General features: G+C 40.2%; 2 protein-coding genes across 5 annotated transcripts in view; both read left to right on the top strand.

The window, feature by feature from the left end:
- On the top strand, positions 1 to 2,085 carry dap1b (death associated protein 1b). 2 transcript variants are annotated; one of them, XM_074695087.1, is made up of 4 exons: positions 1 to 159; positions 1,197 to 1,293; positions 1,381 to 1,447; positions 1,534 to 2,085. In XM_074695087.1, the coding sequence occupies exons 1-4, from the start codon at positions 90 to 92 to the stop codon at positions 1,648 to 1,650; spliced, it is 351 nt and encodes a 116-aa protein (XP_074551188.1). In that variant the 5' UTR covers positions 1 to 89; the 3' UTR covers positions 1,651 to 2,085. The 2 variants fall into 2 exon arrangements, with proteins under 2 accessions (XP_074551188.1, XP_074551189.1); XM_074695088.1 differs by having other exon boundaries at positions 1,197 to 1,295; positions 1,386 to 1,447.
- Positions 2,086 to 6,879: 4,794 nt separating this feature from the next.
- LOC141808006 (protein TANC1-like) overlaps positions 6,880 to 24,734 on the top strand; it is a 118,827-nt gene continuing 100,972 nt past the window's right edge. For all 3 annotated transcript variants that reach the window (XM_074694282.1, XM_074694283.1, XM_074694281.1), the window contains exons 1-2: positions 6,880 to 7,015; positions 19,898 to 19,990. In XM_074694282.1, the coding sequence (XP_074550383.1) occupies positions 19,930 to 19,990 (61 nt within the window). In that variant the 5' untranslated portion in view covers positions 6,880 to 7,015; positions 19,898 to 19,929. The remainder of the gene's footprint in view (positions 7,016 to 19,897; positions 19,991 to 24,734) is intronic.

Raw genomic sequence — 24,734 nt, 5'->3', positions numbered from 1 at the left:
ACGTCATCTCTTTTTGAGCATAAAAACATCGAGGTGGGTGTTGTTAAGAGTTTTGTGTTTTCTTTGCTATTCTTCGGAAACTTTGAAAAATGGTGCAGCAACTGTCCAAATCTGGAGCGAGGGACACTCCTTTGCTGAAGGCTGGACACCCTCCTGCAGGTAAACCGTTGTTTTTGCTCTAACTATCACTTCTTCGGATTTTTTTCTCCACATTCAGACAAAGCGATGTTGTTTTGCACCGCACGACGCATGCACCGAGCCGTGCACACACACAAAGTCAACATCAGTGTTTTACCTGCTTTCTTGACCGCAAAACGTGCAAGTTACTACATTTTGGTCGCTGTGCAGGGTGTTTTTTTTATTTGTTAATCGTTGATTTGTGTTGTAGCACAAACTGCATCCCTCGCGTAAAGCCTTTGCAGTCGCGTTTCACTAACACGCCTTCTTCTTGGGCAGGCCCTGCGTGAAAGTAACACAGTGTTCTCACAGAATAAATCCGCATGTTGGCAGATTTTAATGCATGCAACATCCTGCTGGTGGAACAAACTGTTCTTAGGGGCTCTTTAGTAGACCGTTATGTTCTATATGCGCTTTATGCGTGGTTTTGTTGAGTTTTATTCAATGAGCATTGAAGCGTTTCTGAAAGTGGTTTAAGTATATAAAAAAAAACATGTATACTTTGTAGTGTCGAAAAGATACAGAAGCACATGCTTTCAATCTTTTTCACTTGTGATCCTTTATAATAAGCCAAGTCTAGTTTTGTGACCATAATTCTCAGGTTTTGGTATGAATGTGTACAAGACGTGTGCGTAAGAAGGCTGTTAAAACATTATTTTTATACTTGTTTTTATTTTTTTTGAAAATGGATGGGTCACATAAAAGATTTATTTTTTAGTTGAAAAAATATTTTTCTACTTGCCTCTTTATGTAACATCTTGTTATGACCAGACTGAGAGGACTGGGGAATGTAGGCCAACCCCTAGACTTCAACTCTAGTTATTGATGACCAAAACAATGATACTTAAACCATCTGTGGGGGAAGTTTCAGAAGCTTTGTTGCTTTGTTTTTGTACAACATAGAGTCACTTTTACTGTGTTTACAGTGCAGGGTCACATGCATTACTTCAAATTCTGCTAAATGAAGCTTCTCATTCCTGCTGAATTTTAAAGAAACATCTTCTTTTCTGCCTCCACAGTGAAGGCTGGAGGTAAACGACTGGTCAAAAAAAGCTTGGATGAAAGTGGCACCCATGGGTCCTCAGATAAAGACTCCAAGAGGTCTGATAAAGTGAGGTAGGTCTTCCTCATCAGACAGAAAATGCTCAGTTCAGCTGTAAAATATGAGTTTTAAAGTTGAGTCTCACTCCTGTGATCTTGCAGCAAGTCCATGGCCACCTCCAACAGGATGCAACAAGTCAGCATCCTCCTGTCAGGAACTCTTGACAAGGTAAACAAAATTTCTCCAGTTTAAGAAGTCACTTCTTGTGCCGCTGTGCCTTCTGGGTAATGATAGTTCTTCCTGTTGTTTTTCAGCTGAGCCATGACTTCCCGGAGACGCCAGTGAGCGTGAGGCACAGCAAAGTGCGGCCCGCGGTGGAGAAGCCCCACCTGCCCCGAACCTTTTTCATCCAGCAGCCGAGGAAGCAGTGAACAACACATGTTGAAGAAAAAAAAAAACCCCAGAGGGAATTCTGTTAAGTCAACTGTGAAAGACAAACATGAAGAGTTGGACACAGGGGGAGGGGGGCTGAGAGGTTGTCTGTGAAGTGTCAGTGTTGACGGAGAAGAAGCTTTCATCAAACTCTGTATTTACTTTCTAGGAAAAAAAAGAGAGAACAGGCTTTTTGTTCAGGCTGTGCTTCTATGTGGGATTTCTATAAACCAGCATTTAACTCTCCTTTTCTAGTGTTGTAAGAAAAGTGTTGTAGTTGTGTTTACCAGCTGATGAAAAACAGATGGATTCTGGGTATGTTTACGGTGAGGGGTGGGAGGTTGTAAGGTCATGTTTTTGAGACAGTTTTTTTCCAGTGGAAACTTTACTATGCTTGGCACTTAGATTTAATAAAAAAAATATATTGCATGATATCACTTGAATGTGGATCTCTTTATTTCTCAGACTCTTCTGCAATACAGCAAACTGACCACCAGATGGCAATACTTAGCTGCTTATTGACTTTAGAGCATTTTAGGCTGCTTAAACTGAAAGTTGTGAAGTCATAAAACGCAATGTATTTGTTACATTTTAAGAATTTATTTGCATTTACATGTTATCCTTAAACTATTTAGCTTCTACTTTAAAAAGCTCAAGGTTTTTTAGCATGACCCCTGATAACATGATTCTTACTAAGCCTGAGTGAAAACTGACTGACATGTACAGCTTATGGGAATTTCCCATTAAGTCTTCCCAGGTCGTGCCACTCAACAGAATTGCACGACTCTGCTTGAGGGTAAGTTATTCAAACAGCATGTAGCTGTTGGGAAAATTTGCACATTCACGAAGGTGATCTAAGGTTACAAGATCTCTTTTTTTTTGTTTAATGACCATACTATACCTGACACCTGTGGGAGGCTCTTCCACAGCGAAGCCACCCAGAGGTTTGTTGATGTGGGACAGTATCGATGTTCCTGTCAGTACTTGCTCACACCAAACACACCTGGGTGCCTCATCATGCTAAGTCATATCCCCCCAAAACTTAACACATATCTTGTATGACTGATTATTGTCCACAGACAGATCAGGAATATCTGGGTTGTAATAATTTCTTGGGAATTTAAGCCTGAGGTGGATTGTAAATGAGGTGGGAAAGAGAGACGAAGGGCCAAGTGGGTTATAAACAGCTGCTTCATACTCCACATTCCTCAGTGTGCTAACTTTCAGCTTCCTGTCACGTTAAGTGTGCACAAAAGAAAACTCCAAACCATATTCAATCATGTTTGTCCTTCACATAACAATGTTAGCACCTTCATCTGCTCATAAACTTGTGGGGAAAGTTTATTGCTTTTAATTTTAGTATCAGAAACTTTTAAACTTTTATTTCGATCCCACTTGTACACTTTATTTTGAGACTTTGTCCTCAAACTGTTGGATCCAATATGCACTTCTTGACTTGTGAGATGGATGGCTGCCAGTGCTTATAAACATATCAGTAGATCCATTCAAAGTGGACCTAACCCGTTGTAGTTGCAGACTGCAAATGTCCAATCTAATGTGAACAGATGGACAGGGCCTTATTTTTCTTCTGGATTATTTACCTAGCAAATAGAGATGCAAAAGCAACAGCATTAATCTTGTGTTTTGGAAGGTTAACGTTTGGTCTGTTTTATTTTTAGATTGTGCATTGCAAAAATTAAGATCTCCATTGTGCTGAACTTAAACATCAGAGCTACACAGACAAAACCTTATTGTTACAATGTATAGCTTCAGAAGTTATTTTCTGTAGCAGACACATCTTGAACCTGGTATGGTCCTCCCTTTAGCCCTGGGGCTGAAGAATCCTTCGCCCGCCTTACTACGGCCTCTACTCCTTGGTATGTCAGGAGGAAGACCTATGTCTCAATTTTCCTGAGTGTGACTCCTTTAAATTCACCTCTACCTCTTCCTTTTAAGCTCTGAGTCTCCTTCCCTTTCCTGAGTAAACAGTCCTCCAACAAACTCAAAAGCTCTTCATAAATGCTGTCCTGACTGTTCCCTTCTCCTTTCCCTTCATCCTTCGATGTTCTGCCCTCTGAGTTCAGCGAAGCAGCTCTTTTTGCAGAACACAGATTCCCATCTTTCCCATCTACAGTCACCTTTCTCCTCTGCTTTCTTAGCTCTCCTCTCCTTGACTTATTTCTTCATTTCTTTCTGTCTTCCTATCCGAACTACTTAAACCTACCAATTACAAATCTTTCAGCCCCATGCAGGGACAGAGCCATGATTTCAGTTCTGGGTAGTGCCAGACAAGTTTTGGCTGGGCTTTAAGTTACAAAAGCTTGTAGATCATTAATTTAGTTAATAAAAATGACTGACAGTGTACAAATATTACTTTGTGTGGTTTTTAAGCAGATTTGGTTGCTGTTTTCACCTTTAATTTGCATTTCTGCGTTGTGAGCTGTAAGAGCCAGGACATTAAACACGTCAAATAAAATAAAATAACTAAAAATCGACAATCTTTCCCAAACTAATGTTCTGATCCCGCTCATATGAAGCTGAACGTTTCATGACTTTTTTTTTCCCCAGCAGCCTAAAATACTCATTTTGTAAAATGGCTCATTTTGCAAAGACAAAGCATCTAACGTTAATAAAACAAACATGAAGGGACAAAAATTTTACTTTACCACGCTCTTTTCAAATTGATTTAAAAATATAAAAATTATCAGAAAAGTTCAGGGTGGGCCTGGGACCTTTGGGCCCACCCATAACTCCACCCCTGGCCCATTCACAGATCTATGAAGGACTTAAAAAGATGTATGTCTAAATTCAAAGAGTGAAGATTAATAACAATAATAATAATAATAATAATAATAATAATAATAATAATAATAATAATAATAATAATAATAATAATAATAATAATAAATTGTATACATGAAAAAAACAGCCTTGCAACAAAGTACAAATGTCTGATTTTAGCATTTGCAAACAACCAATCATAGGTGAAGCTTTTGCTTTTGGGATGGCACTAGGAGGGTCAAATCAGATTTCTGGGCCCCTCCTCTTAGCTCATCCTTAAACAAACAATTGTTATCCATCCCTCAGCCCCGAAGAGGTAAATCCTGGAAATCTAAGTGTTTGTCCCTGTGGCTGTGTGTTCATGCTCGTCTGTTTGCATCAGAGAGTCCACAAACAATAACTGCTCTTTCCTTCACCAACAAAGTACTTGATGATAGCCTTGTAAACACAATGCCCCGACCCTAAATTCTCTGTACTGCTCATGCTGTTCACACATGCCTTTGATACCATCTGCATGTGATGTTTAGGGACCTCTGCTGCTCTGCTTGAGGAGGGGAAGCAGTTGGTGGTCTTCTGACTTGCAGACGGGGTGCTTTTCCCTGCCAGTGTCTGTCTGTTTCCCGGCCATCTGAGGAGCCTCGCCGACCCCGTGACGCCCACCACACTGCTGAGAAAACACTGCACGCTGACTGTACCACACCACACTGCTTCACACAGAGGAGTGGAAAGACTGAGGTGTGGTTTGCAGAGCTAAAATATAAATCTTAAAGTTAGGAGTTTGGCTGTGTGATGACTACTTTTCATACTGCAGACTTACAAAGAGCAATATAAAGCACTTAAAATTAACAATGTGTTTTCCATCCTGCAGTTCAACATGTCTTCGCTAATATCTTTCACTGTATGCATTACACTTTGTTACCTCTTGATGTCACTATAGGCTAAAGTGTGTTGTGTATCACCCAGGACCAATCTGATAGCTGCAAAGCAAGTATTTAATTTCAATGATTCAAAGCAGCCAAAGCTTTATTTTGCACATTTTATGCTTACATGGTCATGATTACAGTATGATTAAATACTGTAATGTAAAATTAATAATTAAATGAAGCTGTTAAAATTAGTTATTCTTTAAAGCTGTTGTTCAGTGCCTACAATGGACTAAGAAGAGTAAAAGAGGTACATAACATCCAAAACATGCTTAAAATTTTCAGAAAATAAAAATAGTAACAACAAAAATAACCCATCCCAAACCAATGCACAAACATCTGTTGGCAGGCTACATATTTAAAGGCATCACTTTGCAGAACAGCAGAAAAAAAATCCTCATACAGATGAGCCCAATTCTGAGTAGTAAATCTTTAATGCAAAGCAGCATTTTAATGTTGCAGACAGTCCAGGTGGCCATGTTTTTATCTACCCTTGGATAGTTTAATGCAGCCATACATCAGGTTTTATGAGCGCCTTTGTCTTAAATCTTGTGCTGCAGGACAGCAAATAATTTTGGACGTAAGGTTGGTACATGGAGTACGAGTTGGAGAAAATTTTCTTGTAGGATGTCGTTTAGGATTTTTTCCAACACTGATTAATTCATCTTCTGTTTATTCAGACAATAAAAGACAAATAAGAGTGAGAAAAGTTACATACAAGTTATTTTGTTCATAAAGTGGAAAACTATATACATTTAAACATATATATTTAGTTTAATTTTAATAGAAAACATATAAAAGATTGAAAATTTTCAAGCTACAAGTACAAATATTTGAAAGTATGACTTGATAAATAAACCATTGTACCCAAACATTTCACCTCTGAAATACTCTGCATATTTGGTTACCTTACCTTTGCTTTCAAGAAATCCCCAATTCCATTTGAATTTAGTAATTTAAAGTTACTTCATCAACCAAGTTGCATTGTTTTCGATGGAACTATGCTGGAATATTGAAAAAGTCAGAGTTTGAAATGTTATTTTATATTTGACAGAGGGCGTAAACCTTTATTATGGCATGCAGATAAAAAATCTTTGGTGCCTCAATTTGTAGATTAATTTTAGTCACTTTTAAGAGACAAAACTATGTATGGCACTAAAGAATAAATAAATGAACACATTTAAAATCTTTAGCAGTCGACTTATCTAAGTGGGTGTTCAATACTTAGTAGTTAGATTACATTTTTCTTGTCAGGAAATTCCTTGAAAGCCCTGTTCCAACTAGGTCAACCTGCAGAATTAATCATTGAACAGCTGGTGGGATAATAAACCACTGGAAACCTTAACGATGTAACAATCTCTCATTTATGGTTATTTTTGCATCTCTTTTATCAAATCACGACCGTGAAGCATGCACAGAAACATGAGGAAGAGGAGAAGGAGAGGAGGGGTAGGGAACGGAGGGGGGTTGCCTGTTTTGGTTCCCTTCCCTGTGTTGGTGAGCCTCCCTCCAGATGACCTCATGCGTGGAGGAGGAGAAGGAGGAGCCCGGCGTCCCGTAGGCTACCTTGGTGGATCAAGTGGAGTTTGTGTTGGGGATAGCTGCTGGAGGAGGACTGGGAAAACTTTTCTTGGTACTTTATATCCATGACATTTAGCAGGTAAGACTTTTGGAATACGCTCATGCTGTTTGTGTCGATGTAGTTAACCTGGATGCGCCGGTTCAGCGGTTAGTAAAGTAGAGGAATTTCGCTCCGGAGTTTGGTGGCAGTTTGTGAGGAGGAATGTCGGGACATGCCCATTGAGCAGCCGTCAAAACCAACGGGACTGACAGCAGTGTGTCTTATCTCAAAGTTTACTTTTCAACTTCTTCGTTGAAGTTATGTTCTCTGTCTCCTCTTGTGAACTAGAAACCTTTACTTACGGTGGTCTTTGTCATGGCAACAAGCTCACGTGCAGGTTAAACTAGCTAATGTACAGTTTAATCAGCGGTTACAGGTGTGCTACTTTCCCGTTAGACTAAAGGTTAATGTAACAAAATGTCACACTAACCCGAGTCAAAGTATTTTAAAAAAAGTCTATAGGGTTTGTTTCAGTTCTGTTCTGAGTTTAAACTTTGATAAAATTAGATTTATAAAGGTATGTTGTTGTTATACATGCTAATAGTTGTGTTAATAAAGAGCCAAACGCAAAAACCGGCTTTTTTCTTTACATGCTGACACATTTTTAACAGTTTCGTCTGTACAAAGTGAGAAAACTGAATGAAATAGCTATCAAAAGTAGGCTTTGTATCAATGTGAAGTGTATTCTAGTTTCTTAGTCTTTAAACTAAGTTTAATAAGCTATGACAGCACTGCTTTATTATGTAGGCTTAAATACTTATTACAGTAGCTGTGACTATTTCTGAGGTAGATTTTAATGATAAGTAACTGAATAACTGTTGTAAAGTGATATCCTCCTGACTGCATGATGCAGATGTCATCCAAGAAAGTTCATAACTCTTCTTGTAGCTGTGTGGTCTTGTTTGATGCTAATGCTACTCTGTAGTTTTGTGATTGGATTCGGTGGTTTTCCAAACCAGAACCCAGCCCATTTATAGTTGTAGGCTTAAGGCTAAAGTAGAATTGTAATCTCATCTGCCCACTGGGATTGACTCACTGATGTTTGACCACTGCCTTTATTTGTCTTTTGCTGTTTTAAGCACATTTCCAATGTAGGATTCCCCCTGTAACTCTGCCAGGTGTTTGAGAATCAGAGCCTCATTTTCTCCTTCTGAGAAATCACTTGTAAATGTCAGGATGCAGCTTTGATCACTCTGCGAACATGAAGTCATCGATCTGGTGGACTCTCTGTTCAGGTTTTTGAAGTCTTGCTAAGCTCATAACCCCTTGGCGCTTCACTCTGACATAATCTGCCACAATATTTTCTGTTTGCTGTGTCAAGGGGCTTGTCTTAATGTAGCTCCAAGGGCAATTCCACTGTTCATACAATGTTCGCTTATCCATTTTAAACTCAACAGGTGGAACTGGATCTGCTGCTGACACTCATTCTGTCTGCAAGTAAACTTAGAGACAGTCGGTAATAACTTTCAAACATAATTTCAGGCAATTTTACGCTCATTATGGAACTATTACCGTGGATTTGCATGCCTCGCTGCCAAGGTTAGAGCTACCCCGATTGTCTACCAACTGCAGGGTTATGAGATGTTTGCACTACAGAGTACTCGTCTTATTGAAAGAGCCACAAGGGTCTGCCTCCCAGTCTCTGCAGAGCTTCGTTCCCATGGTCCCCAGCCAGTTGGCCAGTAACAGATGCTGGCACCGGAGTCACATTGTTATGGCTGAGGAGGGAAAGTTATTAGAGCCAGTGACCTGACAGACAGCACACTCTCAGTTGTTGATGATGAAGTTGATGATTTTGTACTTTTGAAAGGGGCAACTCATGGGTGAAGCACATCGTTCCAATCGGAAGGACATATTTTTAAGGATTTTGTTGGACTCTGGGCCTTAGTTTGCTTGCTGCTGGCAAAGATGGCTCTCTAACAAATCCTGAATAGTGTAGTGTGGGATTGTTTGGAATTGGGAATCCAGGACACTTGATACCACAAATCAAGCCTGACCACAAATATTAAAACCAGTGTAATGTCCCATAACTCTCTGCAGGGTCTCTAAGAAACTGAGCTCCTGTTCTTTTTCAGATTTATTGAGTTCTTTAAAAGCCAAGAGTGTAGACTCTGGAAGGAATTTGGAAGTAAAAACTTCATGTAGTTCATTTGGTGACATGTCACAGTGAATTAAGAAGAAAAGAACTATCTCCTGTATGTGATATCAGTTACAGCTGGACAGAAATGACATCAATAACGCTGGTATAGATACAATTTAAATACTAAATCCAGCATGACAAAGCCTGGGTACTTTCTGTTGTATGAATTATCAAGTTGAGCATGGTTGTGTGTGTGTGTATTGTCAAGGTCTCTGCACATAGGCACTCTTCTTTCTTGCATGTGTGTATCCAAAGCACGTGTGTTTGAGTGCATCCTGGTAACAGCTGTTACTGATTTACATTTTTGTCAAGGTTTTCTGAACGCTCCAGAGACTGATAAAGGAAGGTGGATGTAGTAATGTAGGGGCCTTATACAGATCTGCCAGGACTGAAAAAAGCAGTGATTGTGAGCAGGTACTTGCAAAGCATTGATAATGTAGTTACTTTGGGTGTTTTTCTAATTGATGAAGAAAGACTACTTCTTCTTTAACAACATTAAAGGAGTATCTTAAAGTGATACTACAGGATGGAACAAGTTGGGTCCTATCACAAGGTTTAGGGCAGAAATTACCCCTACAGCAGTGTTTTTGTGCAGCAGAAGCCCAGAGCGCCAAACACCCCCTCCCTGCTCCTCTGCCGGTTTCCTCTGCACTCAGACGGGGCCATATTTTACTTGACCAAAAACACGAATAAACGGACTCCCACCGAAAAAATGTGATATCGGTCTGCATTCAGGCTTTATTTAGAGAATTTTCAGTGCGTTACTTTCACACAAAAACACTGCTAAATAAGGCTCTAGTTCTCATTGTGTCGTAAAACGGCGCTACCTCTGCTGCAGAGCCACAGCTGGCGAGGCGCTTGCCGCTTAGTGTACCAGTCCGCACGGCGTACCAGATACAAAGAAACGGACGAAGAGAGTCTGCTTGGCGGGAACGCAGCTTTAGTTTCTTTCCTCTGAAGTATGGCGATCTCCAGGAGTGTAGACATTAATGTGAGGCTCGCATTTCATAAGAACTGTTGCCACATTTTGTTTCAGAACTGATAAACCAATATGCCACCAGAGTGCCACCATGAGACAATAGACTGTGTAATGATTGGACACAATCTCCATGACGTCACCTGTCTGTTTCTGAAGCGAAGCAATAAGCAGATCGTCAACAGGAGCCATATTGGAAATTGGGCGGGCTTTGAGCCCCTGCACTAACAGCTAACAGTCTTAATATCTTCTAAACTGCAGAGTTAGAAAAAAATACACTCCTGCACAGTTTGAGAAATTAGCTATTCAGACGGGAGACGTTTTTGTACCAGGCTGTAAACATGTTTATTTCTGCTATGAAAACTGCTTTTCTTGGCTCGGTGTGTATGTGGTTTTTGTCCCTTCTGGAGCTGGCCTCAAGCGAACACTCGAGAAACCGCAGATTTTAGCACTTCCGCATGGCCTTACATTTTTAAACCAGAGGTTGCCGCTTGCATTAGACTTACATCATCTGTACAGCAGCAAATCACATCAAATTTTCTCAAGACACTTTACAAAAAAAACAGTGGGTCTAAACATACTAATGTGAAACTATCAAAGACACAACTTCAAGACAAGATAAGGAGTCTTATCCTTTCTTAACCCACCATAAGGAGAGAACTTTGCAGTATTTAGCAAGTTACTGAGGCAAGGACAAACTTCCTTCCTAATATGCAGAAACCTCAAGAAGAACCAGGGAGTATTGTAAGTAATATTTTGTTGTGGAGGCTAATATTCTCCACTTTTGCTTCTAAACACTAACATTTTTATTAGCCCACTTGGTATAGCAATAGAGTGAGGCTAAAAATAAACCTGTAGTCACACTTGACAAGTGATAAAGGCGTCTTATCTACAAAGTGCTCTTTGGCCTGCAGCCCCCTTAAATGTCCATCACCAGAAACCCTCGCTGACTAACTTTGTAAAGTCTTTCCTTCTTGGGCACAAATCAGTTATTTTCCTGCAGACCTAACAATTTAAAATGACCTAAGATGTTGATCCGTTTCTACCTGACCCTCTGACCCACAAAGTGTTAGAAGAAACTTCCTGTAGACTTTAAACACAACTTGTTAATGTTTTACCCGTAATCAAATACCAGGCTCACTGGGAGGCAAATGTCAAACTGAGTGTAAGCAACAGTGGTCTGGTTTTATTTATTCTCACTCCAGATGTTCATTAACACTTACTTGATTGCTTCGGCAAATTGGTAATAGAGTGATAAGGTTTAATCAGCAGTGATAGCAGGAGTTAATGACTGTAACTCTGATGAGATGATTGTTGTTACTCAGCGTGCAGTTAGGTCTGTTGCCGCCTGATGATGATGACAGAAAGGGGGTGTGGGGGGTGGTGGTGGTGGTGGTGGTGTGTAATTATTGTGAAAAGACTTCAGTGTAATTTGACAGCAGCAAAACTGGTTTATGAAAGCTTTGAGGGCATCAGTATCTCATCCATAAATCAAGGCAACACTGATCCGTCAAGCTGAATTAATGTAGGTGATATGATTTAATCTGTGTGAAGCAGAGAGTTTGATGTTTATTTAGTTTTGCCAGTTTTATTTCTACATTTAAGTGTAGGTTTAGTCAGTTTCCAGAGCCTGGGGTGTAACTGTAAACTCAGAGCAATGATCTCCTTCTAAAACATGCCTTGACACTTCTGGAGCAGCACTGCTGGGATAAAAAAAGACAAAGGTTTTCCTGTTGTCAGTGCTGAGCCAGCATGTAGTTCTGTGTCTGGAGTTATTCATCAGTCATATTAGAAGATCAAGGACAAGTGGGCTCAGAGGGAGAGTCAATCTTTCCAAAATGAAAGTGCTTTTCCCATGGCAGTGTAATGAGTAGATCAGACTTGTTATCCTTTTTAATTTCACACTGAGCCATGTGTTTAGGCCTCCGCAATAAAGAGTGAGCTGGCCTTGCCCCAAGCTGCAGCTTTAAATCTGCCTGTGTCTGTGATGAGACAGTATAAATTCCCGCTAGGTAAAGGTCAATAATCTGAGCTGTATCCAATTGAATAGCAGGGTCTTTTTGCATCATTTAATTTGGAAGAATTTAGCCGAGAAAGGTCGTACATTCTGTCAGATGAGCTGACAATGTTTACAGCTGACCCATATAGCAGAGATAGGGTATTTTTTTTACCACAGAGCGCAGTCCCAAACTCTTGTGGTTAGGGCTGAACGATTTTGGAAAATAATCTAATTGCGATTTTTTTAGACCAATATTGCGATTGCGGTTTAGCATACGACTTTTTTGGGGGGAGGGGGGTGTTCATCTTCTGCATTGTTCACTTAACACAAGTTTTAAGTCATGTTATAGTATGACTAACCAACAAAAGATACTGTTAGCATTTTAACAAGTCATTTTTGCATTTCTTAATTGAAAAAGAAATAGGAACACTGTGAAATTTTACTGACCTCCAGTTGTCAGTAAGAGTAACAAACCTTACAGAAAAAAGTGACCAAGAGGTATGGCTCTACGATCTACTGGATGGATCTTTGTAGCTCACGGGGTTTTTTGTCAGAAAAAAACAACATTTTGACTTTGGCTGGTTTTTAAGGGAGAACAAGTACAAGTTACCTTATTCCCTCCAGGTCTGTGTACATAAAACTGTTTTTTTTTCTAATTGCAGCCTTTGCGATTTGAAAATTGCATTCTATTACTTTGCGATGCCGGTTTAAAATCGATTAATTCTTCAGCCCTACTTGTGGTTCAACAAACTTTTCTTTAACAACAGGTTACAGGTTCAGTCCATGCACCTGTTTTTGGTTTTCCTTGAAGTGTTCCTGCTCCCAAGGTGATACTTTTATAAGATCCCTGTAATTCCAGGTGGAGTTTTTATCACTGAATAATGGCAATGCTAAGCACAAGCTTTGCAACTTCTGATGAGAGAAAAACAGAATGTTGCAAGTTTTTTTCATAGGATCTGATTGTTTTGCCTCATTTCGGCTTTCGAGGGGGAGGTCCCACTGGCCATCTGTACAGTGCCGAGGAATGTTAGTAAAGTCCAGCTCATTTGGCCAGTGTGACCGCAGTGTACCCTGCTCAGGTTTGGTACAATACATTGGCTTTGGCCCACTTTGGAGAGGGGTGCTTCAACGCTGTATGCTTCATGCATGAGTACAAACACAGGTACGCAACAAAGACATGAAGTACAACCCACAAAGCATAATCCCTGAGACCACTACTCTTGACAAACATAATCTTTCCTGTGTTCTACATTAGGCCTGCACAATATATCGTTTGAACATCGCCATCGCAATATGCACATGCGCAATAGTCACATGCGCAATAGTCACATCGCGCATGTGATGTGACTATGGCATTGGAGAAATGGAAAAAAAGCAACTGAAATTGAAATGTAAACATAAGGCCAAAACGTAACAACTTTTGCGTTTCAACCTAAAGCCGTTATCGTGTAAACAGTCCCTTATATTGCATACTGATGCTGCTGATGGGAAGTTTTGATTGGCCCACCTGAGCTGACCTCTGTACTGCCTCCATTTCTCTTCAAAGACAAAGTTTTAAATTTAACAACTATGACTCAAGAGCCAATAAGATATTTCTGTTTTTCCTCATGAGATGAAGGCCTGTTTCTCACAGGCTGCTGGGTGGAGGTCAGTGCAGAAAGCCCTCGAGCCAAACCGGTAGACAAATGACATAAAAATGTCTGTTCTTTTGTTATTTCCCTTCCACTTATGTTAGTGTGAATAACAACCTTTGCTTACAATGGCCGACACAGAGCCTGTGCTGTCCTCCATACTTACTCCCAACACTTCCTCCCTCAAAGTTTTGTTAGCTAACTTCCCATTGTTTGTGGAGCACTTGAACTCACCGTCCAGGCCGGGGCCCGTTTCCTGCACTCAGTGAACGGACAACAAAAGAACAGATAATTATGGAATTCACAGGAGGGCCTGAAAATATCCGATCACTTCTAGACACCGTTTGATGAACAAACCTGAAGGTCAGGCAGTGGGGAGGATTTCCATGTTGCCATGATGAGCTGGTGGAATTCTGCGTGTGATCACTCATGTAGGAGAAAGAAATCTAGCAGAGCGTTTAAACAAGATGTGAAATCATTGGGTGGAAAATAACTGCAACCCTGGAAGAGTGGCAGAGTTGATCTGAGCTTAAGGGTGCCCCCTCTATTGTGTGCCACCAAACAGGGAACAAAACAGGTTCTAACTCAACCGCCAATGTATGTGAAAGGCTTCCCTGCCTGAGGCAATTGGGTCAAACAATCCTATTTCCGCTCTATATATAGCGTCTTCTCAGGTGACTGTGGTATAGCTGCTTGGCCCCATTAGCCACATGTCACACCAGCATTGTGCAGGTGAGGATCTTTTCTTCCTCACAGCCTGTATGGATTTGAACTCTATCAAGTCAGGAATGACCTGGAAAAAAACATACATGTTGATAACCTGAGGCACCTCTTAACCATCTTGGTTTCCAATTTCTCCTGCGTGAAAGGAAACTGTCTCTACATTGTATCAACGACAAGAGACTTTTTTATTGTTGCCTTGAGCTGTATCAAACAGCCGACATGTGAAGGTCATACAGCTGACACACGCCAGGTGGACAATGCAGCAGGGAAGCATCCCAAAAATCCAAATTCACCCAGAAGGTCTGCTGTGTTTATTTCTTCAAACGCTTTAGGGGATTTGAAGCCTGTTGAGGACTTTTAATTACCAGCCTGTTTTGTCTGGATGTAAACAAAGAGGCAGCACTATGAAACAATGCTCTGCTGTTTCTCCTGGGCTGCTGCTCTTTCTGTGGTTGCCTTGCACAAAGCAGCTGTGATTATTATGAGTCTGCATGCTCCATTCAGCCAGTGTGTGTGTCCACAAAGACCTGCGAGACACTGTGGGATTTTCAGTACTCTGTTTTAATATTAAGAGGCCCCCTCGTAAGGCCCCCGTGCTTTGAGGCAGATATCTAAACAGAGCTTAAAAAGCACTGGGATGGACCTGACTTTGAGGGCCTGAGGAATCTCCATGCCCGTCTTGCTGCATACCATGCAGTCCACGGCCGCTCTCTGAGGAGACTTTCTCAGAAAGGTCACAATTATATCCTCACTACAGCTTAAGCGTAGCTGTGTTTGAAGTAAACTGTGGTGCCCCTGCTCTGGAATCTACCTCCAACGAACAGCCGGAGCCTTCAGGCAGCATCCACACATGTCGTCCTCATGCCTCTTTCAGTTTAATGCGTTCAAACAAGGACCTGCAGAAAATTGGCTTGTCTCTGCAGGGCATGGACTTGCTGTATTACTTTGTAATTTAGAGGAAATCTTAGCCTGGAGTAAATGTAAGTGATACCCACTATCATTAACGTTGGCACTTAAATATATAGCTTCATTGGCTTTTTGTAAAACGTGAAGTTAGCTCAAATGTCAGAGGCAGTGCTGCTTCCAAGACCAACACCTGCTCAAAATTTTGAGTATACTGCGTCAAAATGAAAAACAGTATGCATAGTATGCAAAAAATGAGTATGCAAAAGTACCCGGATGATGTACTCAAATCGACCCGGATTTTGAGTATGCAGCTGTGGACACTCAATGCACTCATTTCCTCCTCTGGCAGCAATGGCAGAAGAGAGCTGTGGCCGTTCGCTCAGCACGGTAATAATACAAATAAACAATACATACCAGGACATCTTCAGCCAGTAAGAGGAGGAGGAGATGTTGTTGGCGACGATTACGGCGTAGCAAAGCGTGATTAAAATTCATTGTAATTACAATGAAAGATGGTAAGATCTTGATATTTTGATCAGGTTATTAGCTGTGTTTAATATACTACTGAAAAGGCTTTGAAAATTTGAGGGCAAATTTGGCGGAAATGCGCTGGAAGCCCGTCACAATTAGGTGTAGAAGAGGAAGAGGTCGACATCATGTCGTCATTCCCGGTAAGTATGGCGCTTGGCAGTATGTGATTTGAGACTAAGGCACTAAGCCAGTGAGTATGTAGTATGCTTAGTACACTCAATTTGAAAATTTTGAGTACACAGTATGGGAATATGCAATTTGAGACACACTGCTAGTATAGTAGCTGGATTCTGCTGCAACCATAAACTGTATAAATAATGGACGTAGTCTCCCAAACATCACCCGTCTGTTTCTGAAATGGAGTTTTGAAGCAGATCGGCTATCACGGCCATATTAGCAGTGAAATAGGCTGCTTTTATTGGCTTGGTGTACATGCGATTTCTGGTTCTTCTGGAGCCAGCCTCAATCGGACTCCTGAGAAACAGCAGATTTTAGCACTTCCTCATTGTCTCATATTTTTACACCCGAGGTTGCTGCTAGGCTGCAACAGGTTTTCTAAACTATGATCGTGCTCTGTGTTGGCTAAGATGTATTCGCCTATTCTCTTGGTTTGTTTACAATATCCTTTATTTGTGATCAACTATTCACTTGCCCATTAGTAACTTTTTAAAAGACAGCCATGTGTTGGGCGTTTACCCAGGTAGTATTCAGGCCAAATGTCCTCACTCTGGATAGAAGTGGCACATGAAGTCATACCTCCTCAGGTTAGAAGTGATGACTGTAAATGATGATCTAATGGCTAATGTCTCATTCTCACAGTTGGCACTAAAAGTGTGTGTGTATCTGTGTGTGTGTGTCTGGTGACTGGCGGAGGAGGGGAGATGGAAGGAATTTGTCATGTTGGCTTTTGGAGTTTGGAGAGGGCGTTTCTCATTTCCTCCGGGTTAACCTGAGCGATGTTTATTGTTACAGTGAGGATGAGCATGAGCCAGCTCCCACACATCACACAGCACTTCTTCTGACCCAGGACAACTAGTCTGTGTCATACTGAACTACACAACTCCATCACACCATGGAGGGAAACAGCTCTGGGTTGTGTTTCTTCACATGGAACACCTGGAACTAAACTCCCTCTCATTTTTTTGTTGTCAGAAACACGAGCACCCATGGGCTGGGCTCAGACACCTGTGCATTCCTGAGATTTATGTGGATTCAGTTCCAGTTCTGCACTTCTGACCTCTCTTTAGAACATAAGTATTTTAATCAAAGGAGATTAATAACAAACCAGTCATACATTGTTAATGTTTTATATCTTATTTTTAACAAATACCATGTTTTATTTAGAGGACTTCCCTGACAGCCATCTGATTGGTTGTTTTCCTCACAATTTAAGTTTTTTGTATTTAATAACATTACACTAATTCAGAATTATTTATACTTATCTCTTTGAAAGGGCTGTACCAGAGGGTGTGTAGTATAAGTTGTGTCGGCGTGGTTGTGTTTATCTTTTATTCTGAGGAATTTTAAGCCATATCTCACCTCACTGTGACTTGTCAGCGTCATTAAATGACCTCAGCAGAGTTGTAGCACTGCACTGTGACATGCTGGCAACAGTCTGAGAACATGCACTGTCGGGTCTAGCTTGCAGTGTAGTTTAGTCTAAGAATTTCTTGTCATAGTGGTGGTAACCTGTTGTGGTAGGAAGCCATGCAAGGATTAGAGATTTTGGATTTATGATTTTAGTTTGAGATATAATCCTGGTTTGAACATGAATTCAGGGATCAGTGTGTTATTTTTTAAATTTATTTATTTTTTACTTTGGACACAGCTATCAGCAAGGAGGCCCTCACCTGCAGGGTATAAACAAGTCCAAGGGAGAGGTTTTTTTTTATTATTATTATTTTTAAATCTTTTTCTTCTTTGGCAGTCTAGACAGCACCTCTCTCCTGCACTACTCTGTCAAGTGTCACTTATTTTCATTTGCAGGTTTTTCCATACAACATAAATCAAAGGCCCATTTTTTAAGGTTGACCACAGAAACAATCGGTGCAGCCTTCAACATTAATTGCTGGTGGTATGGTGACTTTTTCTCTGGTTATACCTTTAGGTAGAAGTCATTAGGTCTACCTCGTTAAAGTTTTTTCATCTGACTGTGTTGACCATGGTATGAAATAGTGTAACACTGTAAGATTTGCACCTGAGTGATATTAGGCTTTGTTTCCTCTGAATGTCTGTGCTTGATCAAAGAATGCTTTTGAAGACTTTCTCCTCGGCCGGATGATAAAGAGACACTGTTGATGCTGGATCACTCGGAGAGAAATGTCATCCTTGGCAGAACAACAGATTCAGGAAATTGGTTTTGAACTCCAGCAGACGAAAAAAAAGTGTATGGGTCATAAAGAGTTACACTGTGAAAATGATGGGCAGCTGTAAGGTTTAGCCTCGTGATATTTCATGCTGTTGATGCATTTTCTTTGAAAACAGAAAAAGAGGGAGGGACTTGTTGGGGAGCTTATTTGTTCTTGAGTGATAATATAAACTTTTTTACATTTTATTGTTTTAACCAATGAGTAACCCACTTAAACGTCTCATGAAAATCAAACACACAGCACTAAAGCCCTTGTGGTTTAGTGAGAACTCTAATGAATCATCAAGATCAAGTGACTTACAGGCAAAACCAAGGCATTTAACTTTTGAGCAGCTTTCATTTTGGAAACAAGCCGCTACTTGAAAAAGCAGCACCATCCTAAAAGCACATAATCTTTCTAATCCGATTGTGTTAGTGTGCCTACGTTTGGTTTTTGTTTTCTCCCAATGAAACTAATTATTCAACGGAAGAAGCAAGACTTGTGTATTTATTTCAAGAGAAACGGTCGATTGCATCTGCTCGTATTTTTCTCTGTCTGCTTTGGAAAGAGCTCAAATGTTCTACCTTGAAACTGCATCTGTAGACGTGATTTACGGCTGAATCTGAAACCCCTTGAAAGTTGAAAGATTTTCTGGACCAGCCAAGGCTGTGTTAAGGTGTGAGGCTCATGAGGGATTTCCCCCATACCTCCACTTCACATAACTGATTCAGTGATGCTCTGCTTCACAGTGTTTCCTCTGACACCTTAAAGGATGAAATGAGGCTGATTGATTGCCTGCCTTAAAAGCAGCCATACAGAAACCAAGATATATAAAGTCTGGCCTCTGCAAGGACTGTGTGTTTTGTTTGCAGTAAGCATACCCTTATTTGGTTGAAACCATTCTTCTCTCTTCATCGGAGAGATCGCTCTACTGCTAATAATACAGTAGCTCACCCTGTAAGAACCTATAATGTGTTCAGAGGGTTTGAAACCCAAAATCCCACACTGCTGTGTTTAGTCATGTAGGTTTCACCAAGGTCCAACAACATAGGACTATAAATAATTCCAAAGTAAACAAGCACATGAAGAATCTACAGCTTGGACCTTGAGTTCATGTTATACCGTTTATCTCTGAGGATTCAAAATGCACACCAGGTTGGCAACAAGCATGGAAAGCAGTTGCAGACACCCAGGTTCATCCTCACAGCATCAATTACATGTGGAATTCAGGGCATCTGACCGAGTGTTTTCCTGCATAACAAGATAGCAGAACTTGTACTTTTCTGTTTAAATATTGGAGCATTCTTTCCATACGCCCCTCCGCTGATGACCTGCAGGATTGGGAGTGCTGTGGGAAAACTCTCAGGCTGGTGCCAGCTAAGCAGCATGAAATGCGGATGTACACTGTTTTGCTATTGCTGTGTTAGGTTTTCGAGGACATTTTGTATTGTTTGGTTCTGAGTAAAAGAAAAAAAAAACAAACATGTGTTTGAGTATTTCTTTGTCCAGGTGAATAGAGGAAATGGCCTCTGTCCTTTCCTATGAACTGAAATAGACCTGCTGTGTTGATAAATAATTTCCATGGGTTTATATGACTGATGATCAGTGCATTTAAGTTTCTTTGTTTTGACTCTGAGTGACTGGATTTTTTTTGTTCCTGTCCCAAGGGCCATACTGGGAGGACTCCAAGATTCTTACCATGTTTAAGGCCGTGCTAAAGAAGAACAGAGACGGAGGGAAGGGGAGCAAGAAAGATTCAGGTATGTGAGAGATCAAGATTAAAAAAAACAAAACAAACAAAACCAAAATGGCACTCTAGGTTTCAGGAAACAAATACCATCATATCCTAAAGTAGAGATAGGTACCTTTCATATTTGAAATGGTACGGTACTGATGTCTGGCTATCGGTATTGGTACCAATTTGGGTTTTTTTTTTGTGTGTTTATGTAGTAATAAATAATAATTTGTTCAATTAAAAATATTTATTCTTTAATATATAACCTTGCAATGCTGTTTTCATGTCCAGCATGGAAAATCACCTACTCTTCCACTCCCTCACAGTCGCAAGGATGGGCTTCGGTACCTAAACATGGTACCTTTTGATTTTACATGAATTGGTACTTGGTACCACAGATGGAATTCAGAGTACATATAAAAGTACCTAATTTGGTAGAGATTCAGATTTTGTGGATGAAGAGAATTTAATAATAATCCTTGGTATTGGAACAGGTAACCATAATTCTTTGGCCCTAATTAGCTCCACCAAGGAGGTTATGTTTTTGGAAGAGTTTGTCTGTTTGTCTGTGAACAACATAACTCAAAAAGTAACAAACGGATCTTGATGAAATTTTCAGGAAATGTTCAAAATGGGATAAGGAAGAAGTGATTACATTTTGGAGGTGATCCGGATCATCGTCTGGATCTAGAGCTTTTTTCAAGGATTCTTCATCATTGTGAGATAGGGCTGTTTTCACCATATGTGTATATAACTCCACTATAAATGGTTGGATTGCTTTGCAAAACAATACAAGACAAGGTCACCATAATTTCTGACAGATGTAAAAGTACAATCCAGATCCTGGTAATATTCTGGATACTAAGATCTGGAATATGAAATATGTACTGGGTCATCATCATCATTTTCAACACTGTCAGGAAACAAATTATCATACAGACCTGAGCTCTCTGAGTGCTTTTCTAGTTGATTTCGTGTTCCAATTCTAAGATCTGGTACCGTAACGACTCTACATGAATGTGCAGCCATGATATGCCTCAAGAGAACATTTCAACATCTTATCAAAACGCTGTTTGCTGTTATTCTCTCAGTATACACAATCAATAATTGAATGTTTGCAGTCTTTTTCTGTGAGGTGAACTCTTAGTTATTGACAGAAGTAAATACCTGAGGCAAGAGTGGAGAAACATGTTTTCACTAAAGGAAAGAAGTAAACACAGTTCAAGTTAGGTTATTTACTGTAAGCAGATTCATCACAACTTGGATAAAACTTTCACATTCAGAGAAGAGTTATCTGACATTTTGTTTAATATATATTTTTAATGTTCCATAAAGCAACACTCTTGTTGGGATGAATGAACCTTGACAGTTCACAGGGATGGTGTTCAGAAAGTCACAACTATGAACGCCAGAATGGATCCAGCCACAGCCGGCACTGGCTCGCAGCAAAAATCATTCACAGTTCATTTGACCACTGGCACACTAAGACGTCTAAATCTGTTTGAACTAAGTTTTGACTGGAGAGACAACCCAGCCATTGTGTCATAACAGATGTTTTCTTTTCTTTTTTAAGATCTGAAGTTTTTTTCCAACATGACTAAACTTGAGTCACGCAGAGTAGTTCATTGTTGACTCGTCTCTTATTCATACACTGGCCCCACTCAAATGATCTGTCTTGACATAGCAAATAGCCATTTATGCTTACAGTGCATCTACTAGCCTGGACTTGATTTACCACCTCAGGGACTGGTTTTTACAGGTAGTCTGGTTCAAACACAGTAGATATATGTCTCATAGCCTTACTCTTTCTGTCTTTGTCTGACGTGATTGTTTCACTCAGCAGTCAGCGCTAAAAGTGAAGGCATCATTCACATTTATTGCTCTCTGGTACATTACAGAGGGAGGGGGTGGAGCTGTCGGCTCGTCTTGTTTTCTGTCAGGCTGCTGTAACATGTATGAATCACTCTGATAACACAGTTTCCCATTTATTCAGAGATACACACCCTCACCCACTCAAACACACATACGCATGGCACATTTCAACACAGGAGGTTTTCTGCGTACGTGAAGGTTGGGAGCAGCAGAGTTTTATGGCGGGATACAGCTCCTTTATCCCAGCCTTACTCTCCCAGTTGGACCCCATCCATCAAGCTAAAAGAGCTCTGTCTCCCTTTCTCATGCTGGGACAATAAGAACTGGCCACTCCTATCTGTTGTTCAGGGCTCTTAGGACAGATGAGAGGTCACAGAGGTACAACAGCTCGCAGTGGTCACTTTGAGCCTCTGTTGTTCCGACATGGAGGGAAGAAATTCAGCTGAATTTCTTTTTATTTTCCAGTGTCAAAAGTTCTTTAAGGTCAGAGTTGACAACAAAGTTTGGTTTATTGGGGAATGATGTGTAAAAGTCAACAAGTAACCTGTGGATTATTTTTTTGTGGGATCTTGAATGAGATTTTGTTTAATAGTGGCTTCATTGGCTTATTGTTCTCAGACCTAGTTTATGAGAATGGATGTGCTTCGTTTCCTCATTGTGCCATTTGTCCATTTACTGGCTCATTGTCTTTGAGGAGGACAATTCTTGTGTGAAGTCAGGTTCTTACAGGGTTGGTTCTAAAATTTAGCTTGTTAAACAGACTGAGACCCATGTTAATCAAATTAGCTTCCCTGCATTGCAGTTAATGATCTCTGAGACAAGATACTTCCATTTTGCACATAAAATATTCACTTCACCTTCAGCAAAGCTTGAGAGAAGATTTCATTTTTTGAGACAATGCTTTTTTTAATGAACTTAAATGTCTGGTTCAAGGGAGATCTTAAACTTAGCTCTTCTATGTGTTTCTACCTTTATTATATTCAACCCCTAAACGCCTGTTGTTGCAATTTTAACATACCCTGTCAGGTCTTGATGCAGCTGAAATGACCTTTGTATCTCATTATTACCTATTGATTCATATTCTACAACAAACCAAAGATCGTATCAGATCCACTATATCACAATATATTGGTCAGGGGATGAACTTCTCATGTCTTTATATATAATATAACTTAGTTATAACTATTGTGTATACTATACTCAAATTTACATTCTCCAATTAATTTAACATCTGTAAGAAAGCAAAAACACATAAAAACAATCTTTTTATATAGTTGTTAATTAATTCTGGCAGAAAGGGGTTAATGGTCAAAGCCTGGTTTGAAATAGCAGGTGCTTGCGTGTGTTTGTATTTAGTTGTATTTTCCAACATGTTTTTTTTGTGTGTTTTTAGCAGATCTTTTGTTGTTGTTGTTGAATAAAACCCTATTTGGACACACTTGCAGACATAAGTATTTTTCATTGTTAAGAAATTATATCAATAAGCAGTTAATCCCTCCGCCAAGGAGGTTTTGTTTTTGGGAAAGTTTGTCTGTTTGTTTTTCTGTGAACAATATACCTCAAAAAGTAACAAACTGATCTTGATGACATTTTCAGGAAATGTTCAAAATGGGATAAGGAAGAAGTGATTAAATTTTGTAGGTGATCCGGATCATCGTCTGGATCTAGAGCTTTTTTCAATGATTCTTCATCATTGTGAGATAGGGCTGTTTTCACCATATGTATAACTCCACCATAAATGGTCAGATTGCTTTGCAAAACAATACAAGACAAGGTCACCATAATTTCTGACAGATGTAAAAGTACGATCCAGATCCTGGTAATATTCTGGATACTAAGATCAAGAATATGAAATATGTACTGGGTCATCATCATCATTTTCGACACTGTCAGGAAACAAATTATCATACAGACCTGCAACTAACACCAAATTGTAGCAGACAGTCTGCTGAAAGAGAGTATAACATTAAAGTAGGACTTAAGTTTTGTGTGACAATCACAATTTGCTTGGTGGAGGTCTGCACTCTCTGAGTGCTTTTCTTGTTATTAATGGAATTAGCCTTCTGAGCGCCTGTACAATATCATAATACTGGACAGTCCACAGACACAAACTGTATTCACATTCAAACTCCATCTTCTGCACATTGGCCACTGTTTATTTCTGCTTCAAAGCCCCAGAAATCTCATATTAGTGGGTCAAGTCACCCAGTGCTGACTCATCTTTCTTCAGAAAGACCAGAAAGACAAAGTTCCTGTACTGGGAGTTATCAAGGAGGACCTCGATAATGGTATAATTGCAAGATAGCTCAGCATATGTTGCTCATGACATGGTGGCTGTGGACTGGAGGCAACTTTAAAGCAGTCAAGGAAACTTGGCCCCCATGCCAGATACCGCTACAGTCATTAGCTTTCCTCTGGGATCTCCCCAATGCCAAGACCACAAAAACACACGGCTTCCTAATTTAGTCTCTCCATCATGTGCTCCTCCTAGATCCTTCCTCCTCCTCCTCCTCCTCACTCTTGACTTCTAGACTCAGTCTTCAAGGAATCTGTGTGGAATTGGTCCTTTTAATCCCTTTTAAGTAGTCTCTCTTTTTTATGGCCTGCCATTCCACAAGTGGGATGCAAGTTTTCTGTGGCCTGCTGCCTTTGATGTCAACGTTTTTCTGAGAAAGGTTAAATCGCAGACAGGCCTCACTGGAGTTAATAGATTTCGGACCCCAAGGCACAAGAAGATGATTATATTTTAAAGAATCAAACTAAGTGTTAATTGGTGCTCTCTTTGAGGATAGAGGCCCCTCTTGGATTTTACTGCCAGTCTCACCTATGACTTCCCATTACAGCACAGCAGTGTCTGCTTTGTAGTTCACTGCAAAACAAATTACTTCGTCTAAGGG

This window comes from Halichoeres trimaculatus, unplaced genomic scaffold, assembly GCF_033239565.1.
Source record: "Halichoeres trimaculatus isolate MK-OKI-2021-1 unplaced genomic scaffold, fHalTri1.1 fHalTri1_scaffold_19, whole genome shotgun sequence".
Lineage (NCBI taxonomy): Eukaryota > Metazoa > Chordata > Actinopteri > Labriformes > Labridae > Halichoeres > Halichoeres trimaculatus.
The sequence above is the reverse complement of the archived record's forward strand: the minus strand, read 5'-3'. Positions and strand labels throughout refer to the sequence as shown.